Source organism: Limulus polyphemus, unplaced genomic scaffold (assembly GCF_000517525.1).
Source record: "Limulus polyphemus unplaced genomic scaffold, Limulus_polyphemus-2.1.2 Scaffold56, whole genome shotgun sequence".
Classification (NCBI taxonomy): domain Eukaryota; kingdom Metazoa; phylum Arthropoda; class Merostomata; order Xiphosura; family Limulidae; genus Limulus; species Limulus polyphemus.
Genome location: NW_013665666.1, coordinates 1005034 through 1014836, shown reverse-complemented (window position 1 = coordinate 1014836; position 9803 = coordinate 1005034). Strand labels below are relative to the sequence as shown.

General features: G+C 31.9%; 1 protein-coding gene across 1 annotated transcript in view; it reads left to right on the top strand.

Moving 5' to 3' along the window:
• LOC106463903 (gamma-aminobutyric acid receptor subunit gamma-3-like) overlaps positions 1–9803 on the top strand; it is a 74421-nt gene that overhangs the window by 24522 nt on the left and 40096 nt on the right. Inside the window, exons 4-6 of the mRNA XM_013923986.2 lie at positions 1962–2191; positions 3028–3110; positions 6658–6792. Of these exons, the coding sequence (XP_013779440.1) occupies positions 1962–2191; positions 3028–3110; positions 6658–6792 (448 nt within the window). The remainder of the gene's footprint in view (positions 1–1961; positions 2192–3027; positions 3111–6657; positions 6793–9803) is intronic.

Below are 9803 nucleotides of genomic sequence, written 5' to 3'. Positions count from 1 at the left end.
GTCTGTATATATATATATATATATATATATAATATCTTAGTTGAAAATTGTCTAACACCAATTTTTACTTCTCTAAGAAGGGAGTTGTAACGAGTTTGTTGTTGTGTATTTGTTTTGATATCGACGTTTGTTTATATTAAATGTATATTTAGAAACACACATAGCTTATACTGTTAAATATGTATTGCGAAACTCCCGCCTATTTTCCAAAGTTGTAGAAAACTCTCGAGAGTAAGAATCAACAGCATAGCCAAGTGGTTAGAGTGCTCGACTCACAATCTGAGGGTCGCGGGTTCGAATCCCCGTCACACCAAACATGCTTGCCCTTTCAGCCATGGGGGAATTATAATGTGATGGTCAATCCCTCTATTCATTGGTAAAAGAGTAGCCTAAGAGTTGGCAGTGGGTAGTGATGACTAGCTGCCTTCCCTCTAGTCTTACACTGCTAAATTAGGGACGGCTAGCGCAAATAGTCCTCGTGTAGCTTTGCGTGAAATTCAAAACAAACAAAAGAATCAACAATATATGTGTGTGCATAAACAATTGTATTGTTACGTAATCTGAATTTTCTAGAAAACCTTCCCACGGCTATCAATATAACCAATGCGACGGACGCGGCAGAGAGAGTATCTATTATTAGTTTGTTATAGTTAGTGTGCTATAAACATCGAAAGCTATAACTGTGATAGTTATAACACTTACCAATCGGAAAACTTCAGATAATTGACCAGGAATATTTATAAATTTTGAACATCACCTTCAGTAGATTCACATCGGCCATTAATACTTTTACGAAATTATTACCTAACTTTAATGGTGGAAAACTCGGCGTGTGTGGCAAAGGACAAAGCTAGCTAGCTTCCCGTTAAGCGAATCGTACTTACGTCAACTTGTAATTGACTCGCTCATCGTGAACCCTCGATAAGATATCAAGGAAGTTCCAGACTTTATATTGTTTGTAAGTTTGTGAAACTTTTGTTTATAAATCATTGTTTGTAATAACTATTGGTAATAATTGTTATTGTAAATTGTACTGTTGTATGTATATTAAAACGTATTTGTGTTAAAAAAGAAAACTATGTATCAATCTTGTTGGCAAATATTACAAACTTACTATATATCGGCATTTATTTAAATACTAAATCCAAAGTACAATTTAACTACTAAATTTAAATTATCAGTTAACGCAATTTTAGGCTGTTTGAAATAATAATACGTAACGAAGCTCACAAAAATTAGAAGAAAGTGATTATTGATATATTTAGTTCTAATTTCCATTTACAGCATATAGGTCATTACCAACGACAAAACAAACTCCCAAATGTGGATACTACAAATCATTCCTGAAATCTTATTTTTCTTTATTAAGTTTTAACAGCTTCGAAATATTTTTTTTTAATTTTATGCATGACATTAATTAATGCATATGCATTGGATTTGAATTGCACATTGTAAAGACAACTGATAATTTTCTAAAAAAAAGACCAAATGTTAACAGCGTTATTGATAACATTTACTATTTTATTTGTACACAAGCCTATTTCGGACTGATTTTTATCTAGGAAATGACTATATTGCGAAAATTATTATATATAAATGATGTATTTACAAAACAAACTCAATATATCTAACCTGAAAAGTCTATTTACCCATGATAATTTAGAAAACAGAAGAAAAATGTATTAAAGAAAATAACAGCTTATCTTGAATATTATAGCAGAAGATAAACTGTAGAGACTGCTTCACGGTGTATATTTTAACGAAAATGATATATGTGTATGTATATTATCATTATATCTTTATTTTGCATATTTTTGAATACCATGATACTATCTTTTGAATCACCAGTATATTTAAATCAATAGCGGACGACAGATGGCAGTAATGATGGTTTATCTCAATATATGTTGATATTTAAATATTTTGAACACTTCTTGGATTTTCACTACTTTATGTTTTAGGATTACAGTTTGGATATTTACTTGCGGCAGTTATGGAAAGATCAACGTCTGAAGTTGTCCACGTTTGGAATAAACCAGTCAGTGACCTTGAATGGTGATGACTTGATCAACAGGATATGGAAGCCTGACCTTTTTTTCAGAAATGTGAAGGAAGCACGATTTCACAGAGTGACGGTGCCAAATATGTTGATCAAAATATCTCCTGATGGGTCGATTTTATTCAGTATGAGGTTAGATTAGAAACTATATATTTCCACAAAATGCCAAATATGTTGATCAAAATATCTCCTGATGGGTCAATTTTATTCAGTATGAGGTTAGGTTAGAATTTTTTTATTTTCACAGAGTGCCGAATATGTTGGTAAAATGCCCCCTGTTGGATCGCTTTTATTAAGTATTGTTTATTTTCAGGAGTGACAGTGCCAAATATGTTGATAAAAATATCTCTTGATGGGTCGATTTTATTCAGTATAAGGTTAGGGTATAAACTATATATTTTGATCGGATTTTGATAAATGTTTTATTTACCCAAAATCTGTGTTACTTTGAATATCCAAATGCTACAAACCTTGCGTAAAAAAGCCTGTTTTCCACCATCAGAGTATAATTTTATTAGCTTTTCATGAAGTGAATGTTTGCTCAGTCAAAGAGAGTTTTGTGTGTAAACAGTTTTCTGTAGAATATCAAACAAGTAGAATCGAACAGTTTCCATAAAACAAAATCACAGTCTTGCCTTTCATAAAGAGAATACACATTGTGAGGAGTTGAGAAAACAAAAATAGAATTTTTTGAGGAATGCTGAGGATTTTTTTCATGTGTACGTTTTTATCCAAAATGCTTTTAATGATAAAATATTGGTTATGAATATAATTAAAGTTTGCCAAAAAATATATATTAATTTAATTGCGAAATATAGTTCAGGAATGCCATTAAAGTAGAATAAAAGAAACATCCTGGTAATTTTGTAAGGTTTTCTCGATAAACTATTCCTGTACGTGGAATAATATTTGGAACGTTTAATATTTTTAGAGCACGTTTGGGCTAATAGTTGATGTTTCTCCCACAGACTAACTCTTAAGTTATCTTGTCACATGTCTTTCCGACACTACCCTCTCGACACTCAACGATGTCACGTTATCGTGGGCCCTTGTAAGTATATTCAACTGGTGTGAGTAGTGTCAAAATAATAGTGTTATTTAAGAATATGGAACAGTTTACATAATGAAAATACAAAGAGCTGGTATTTGGTCGCTAGAAGATAATTACAGCGGTAAACCAGCGATGTAAGACTAATTCGATGAAATATCAAGCAATACTGGGAGTTAGATTATCAGTAAATAGAAACTATGACAATGATTGTTTGTTTTGAATTTCGCGCAAAGCTACACGAAGGCTATCTGCGCTAGCCGTCCCTAATTTAGCAGTGTAAGACTAGAGGGAAGGCAGCTACTCATCACCACCCACCGCCAACTCTTGGGCTACTCTTTTACCAACGAATAGTGGATTGACCGTCACATTATAACGCCCTCACGGCTGAAAGGGCGAGCATGTTTGGTGTGACGGGGATTCGAACCCGCGACCCTCAGATTGCGAGTCAAGCGCCCTAACCACCTGGCCAGGCCGGGCCCTATGACAATGTAAAAGTTAGACAGCTATAACTAGTTAGTTCACAAGAAGCGTTTTAGCTTTATAAATAATAAATGTTTTGAAAAGATGTTTCGTACAATTTCGTTTTTAATTTGGAATTATTTTTTATTTATAAATTTTAAAAATCAGATTTTAGTAGAAATTTTATAAATCCCCCCCCACCCCCCAAAAACTAGACGTTTTGAATATTTGAATGATTTGGTCGTTAAGTATTCATCGAATCATAATCTGAAAGATCACAAGTGCAAAGTTAATTGACAAAAAAAAATTAAATGTTATGTCATATATAATCACTACCGAAATTCATCATTTAATTCTTCTGTTACATTTATTCACTGTTACATTCTAAGATGTCATAATACAACTATTCACTGATAAAGTTATTATCTTTGGCCTAAATGTTGTCACCACAGAAGTTCAGTTATAACCTCTCAATTATCATCCTATAGTTATCCACTGATAATATCGTTAACCTCTCAGCTATTATATTTTAATTAATCACTACAGGTGTTTTCATGAAGCTCTCAGTTACTATGTTCTATTTATTCACCACAGGTATTGACATATCTCTCGGTTGTTATGTTTTACTTAATCACCACTGATATTGACATATCTCTCGGTTACTATGTGCTACGTATCCATCACTGATATTGACATATCTCTCGATTACTATGTTATACTTGTTCACCGCTGATATTGACATATCCCTCTGTTACTATGTCATACATATTCGCCATTGATGTCGATATATCTCTCGGTTACTGTGTTTTACTTATTCACTACTGATGTTGTAGCTAATATTTCAGTTATAGAGTTGCTCACATCCTTCATTGACGATGTTTTTAACTTCACAATTACCATGTCGTCCTTCTTCACCACTTGTTTTAAGCCTAGATCCTCCATGCTCATATTGCGTTAATCATAACTTGAGTAAATCATTTGTACTGACTTTTGTTGTTATGTAAAAACAAAATCGCCGACAAATATCTGAATTTTTTATTTACGTATTTATTTACCTCCATTTGCTGATACCACCTTAATAAAAAATTTGTTTTGTCAGACAAATTTCTAGTATACGTTAGAATTGAGAGTGAAATTACAAGATTTAAGGTTTGAAAATTCAACAGTTCAAAGGTAAAGATAGAAGACAAAAAAAAATACTGAAACTCCTGCCGTAAAGGAACCTGAAAACTCTGATTCAGAATTGCTAGCTTGGTAGAAACATTTTAACTAGATAAACAGACCAAAGTCAAGTAATTTACTCAAAAATGTAAAAAGTATATTTACATCTGTTTAAGAGCAAATTCCAGTAACTTTCAAATGTCAATAAATTTATTAGGAAACCATATTCTTTGTAAGGTGATTTCTAACAGCCGGTTTAAATTTGTTTGTTTTGTGTGAGAATATTTGGTAATGGCTAAAAGCTTTTTATTTGTTCTTACATGTGTAGAGTGGCCACTAAATTATTTTAAAGAACTGATTACTTTTTCGCTTTCAATTCACTTTGAGGGCATATTAAAGTAAAGATGGAAGTGCCTGAACCACTTGGCTGTGTAAACGCTTTAGTAAATTAAATCACTTTGGAAAACCAATAGTTTATGATTGGTGAATTGCTCACATAAAAATTCAATAGAAATGGAAACATCTGGAAAAAAATGCATGTCGTAATGACTCTTTCCTAATTTAATTTTTCTGTTTACCACCATAAACTTTTATTGTCCTTTTTCATCACCAGAAGTTTTTCAGAACCGACCACATGTGATATAATGTGTTAGTTGGGACTGCAGAATGTTATATTCTCAACCATTGTTTTTTTTTGTAAAACAGTTTTACATGTTTTTGTTTTCTGTTGGGAATTGTAGATTGTACTTCAGATTTTACCATGAGCGTATATGTTTTCTACACATTTTAGTATTTATACACACAGCGCCCGACATGGCCAGGTGATTAGGGCGCTCGACTCGCAATCTGAAGGTCGCGGGTTCCCCGTCCCACCAAACATGCTCGCCCTTTTAGCCGTGGGAGCGTTATAAAGTGACGGTCAATCTCACTATTCGTTGGTAAAAGAGTAGCCCAAGAGTTGGCGGTGAGTGGTGATGACTAGCTGCCTTCCCTCTAGTCTTACACTGCTAAATTACGAACGACTAGCACAGATTGTCCTCGTGTAGCTTTGGCGAAATTTAAAAAATGTTTAGTTTTCTAAGTTAATGGTACTTGGAAAGCACGCGAGGCCAGAAATAAGATCACATTTAAAGAGTCCTATCTTCTGGAGTAAAGGTTCTTTAAACAACATTTTAAACTACGCACTATAAATTTTTTGACACAATGCATCGTTTTGGATCTTAATGTAAAAATGAATTATTACAGAGGGGCTTCCATTGTGTTCCATACTTGCTTACAAAAGTAGAACTTTAAACATTCCAGTGAGTCAGAGAATGTCGACTTTGATAAACTCTTCAAGTAAACTATGAAGAAAAGCCTTTGACACAAGAAAATAGAGCTAATTATTTTTAAAAAGGTGATAAACAACGTTTTTTTTTTTCTGTTTCAGAATGTTTCTCTGGTATAATCCACATCTATATACCTCAACAGCAGTCTAAAATCCAAACAATAGCTAATATGCTAGATTTACCACTTAATATTATGAATAATTTTGCTACTATAGTCCAAAAAGCACCAGCAACAGAATTCTCTATTAGGTGACTCCTGTTGTTACTTTAAACCATAAGCTCGTTTTCTTGTAGTGCTGTGCAGCCAAATATAGAATTATACAGCACGATTCTATACAGGTGACTCCTGTTGTTATTTTAAACCTTAGGGGTTGCTTTCTTATAACCGCTATGTAGCCTAATACAGAATTGTATTACATGTTTCTATACAGGTGACTTCTGCTGGCATCTTAAACCCTAGTACTCGTTTTCTTATGGTCCTCGTGGGATTTAATATAAACTTATACGAACAAGATAGTCATTCGGGAACTTATTTTTATTATAAAGTTTGTTTGATATTTTACCTTGCATATTATAATATTTTTTTTATGCTCTTATAGACGCACAAACTACTGACCAAGTTAGGGTTAGCTGGCAGGAGAAGAACGCCCTCCTTATTGAAGAAATGGTGGAGCTGAATGAGTTTGATCTAGTTGAACACAGTTGTGGCCAGTTCCTGCGTGTCATCGACACAGGTATATGCTAGCTGCTGTAAAAATGTATGATCTATGTGAATGTACAGTATTTTGTAACGTGTATTACGTGTGTGAATGCACAAGCTGCTGTTAAGATAAATTATTTGTAAGAATTTCTAAGTTGCTGTAAAATGTGTTACTTTGGTGAATGTGCAAACTGCTGTAAATTTTGTTACTTGTGAATGTAGAGGTACGTTTCTTGTGTCAGTGTGCAAGCTTCTATAATGATATGCTAACTCTATGCAAGTGCATGCTACAATAATAGCTGGAATTCCTTTTGCTTATATTTCGCTTTTGTTATTAATCAATGGTTGTGTTTAAGTCTATGATATATTATCAATATTAGATCAATGTATTTCAAAGCAATACTTCGACCCTGATGTTAAATGATCCAGTGTCAAATTTTAATGATGATAAATTCAAGCATTCTATATTAAGCAATAAAATTGATATTTCAGTTTCTTTTTAGTTCGAAAATATTTTTGTATGCTTGTTTAAGCAGAAAGCTAAAACAATGGGTTATCTGTGCCTGAATATCGAGCCCCGAATTTCAGAGCTATAGGCCCTCAAGCTGACAGACCGCTGAACCACCAGGATGCAGTTATAAAATAAAAACATAAAAGTAATAAAAATTTAAAAGGATAATGTCATCCGAGTCTTTTAGTATTGTTTGTTATATAAATATATCATGGACAACTTAAAGTCAAAAATCATAACAAAATGTTCTATCTAAAAAATAGCACACGCTGTTAACAATGGTTAAGTAAAATACTTTAACAAAAAAACTTAACACAATTCCATAGTTTAGGTTTAATTTTTTCCAAGAAGCTTGAGGGAGACCTTTGAATACATTTCTTCTAATATATTGATTTATTAGATTGAGTAATTTGTCTCTGAAATAAAAATATATTCTGAATATGTGTTATTATACGAAAACTACAATCTTATCGTTGACATAAATAGCTGTAAAACTTAAAGCCTAACAAAAACACACAAAAATTGTCTACAAATGCATTAATTGGTTATTAAAACATGTTAAAATGCTATGGTCGAATGTTGAAACGTGTGCATATTTTATTTTCTAGAGATAGCAAACAGCATGGTCTCATACATATCATTTTATTAAATTTTTGTTATAATAAGTGTATATTTTCTTTCTATATTGTCAAATGAGTTGTAGAACAACATTTGTTTTAAATGCCTCTATATACATGTGATTTTAGGAAATAACCGATGATAAACCTGTCAAGCCAAACTTAACGTTGAATATATCTGTCTTTACCCATGTAATTATCACTCTTGCAAGTGGTGATTAAAGACTGTAATTGATGTAAAGTGTGAAAGTCGTTTCGATGATTACTTGAATTGGTAATGCGTATTTTAATGACAGCAAAGAATGAAATGGAAAAAGTCACTTAAATGAACGACTAGGGTTTGTAGATTATTTCATTATTTTGCACGTAAATGATGGAATTCTGATAAGAAGTTACGAATATTCAAATTGTAAAATGTAAATACATACGACAGATTTTCCATGAACAAACATGTCTGTGTTATAGGAATTACATCTCCATTATATATATATATAACTAACTATAAAAGACCTACTTCCTTTGTCATTCTGTCGAAATCGCTTTCACGCTTCTTTTTTGGTAATGCTCAACAATATACATCGTCGCTTGGCAACAAAAATATCACCTAATTGTTCTTAAGTCAACTATGGTGTTTATGTTGAATGCTCAATATTCATGTTTATTTGTTAGAAAGGTTTGTTTTTTATTCTTTGATAACTTCGGTAATATAACAACAAAATAGTTTAATTCAGAATATTTATGACATTGAGTTGTATCCAAAACCAAAATAAAATATACCAAGTAGTAGTTCAGATAAGCCTTATATTATGTTATAGAGTCAATGTTTAAAAATTTTAAGTGGTGAATAAATGTTAATAAATAAATATTCTTTGGTATTTTAATATATATATTTTGACCTCGTTTTTAGATGGAACTATATCTACATGTTATCTATTCTATCTGATATTCCATAACTCTAGCTACTTTAGGGAAGCTACTTCTATATTACATGTATTCTATCTGATATTCCATAACTCTAGCTGCTTTATAGAAGCTACTTCTACTTTTATCTACCCTATCTGATATTCCATAACTTTAGCTGCTTTAAAATGTACCTCTACTTTATATTTATTCTATATTATATTCCATAACTCTATACCCTTTAGAAAAGCCACTTCTGTATTAAATGTATTTTATCTAATATTCCACAACTCTTGACCTTTTAGAGAAGCTACTTCTATACTAAATGTATTCTATCTAATATTCCCTAACTCTTGACCCTTTAGAGAAGATACTTCTAATATATATATTCTATCTAATATTCCGTAACTTTAGCCCCTTTAAAATGTACTTCTAAATATTGTCTATCCTACATGATATTGTATAATTCTAGCTGTTTTAAAGGAGCTATTTCTAAATTTATTAAAGTACTTTTGTTTTGAAGGATCTACATCTATATTATTTGCATCTTTTCTGATATTTCATAGCTCTTTTACTTTAAAGGAGCTACATCTTCATTATATCTATTCTATCTGATATTTCATATTTCTGTCCTCTGTAAACGAGCTATTTCTAGGTTTTCTAATGCGTTTTTCCCAAATTATTTTTAGTTTAAATAAATACATCTGCATTTTATATATATCTGGTTTCCTTTGACTTTAACTGCATTAAAGGACATTTGTCTACTTCATACACACACACACACATATATATTCTCTAGTTTTCTTGATGTTGCAAGTTTTGTGGTTGAAGCTTAGTCCAATATATATTAAACGATTCATGTACAATAATATTCTTTTTCACCGCAGAGTGCGCTTTATATATCTAAAATATAGTTTTGTTATAATTATCAGGAATGTGTACGATTTTTCTCTGTGAAGAATCCACAAAATTTTCCTTCGCCCCCCCCAAAAAAAGATTACTCTCAATATTTACTGT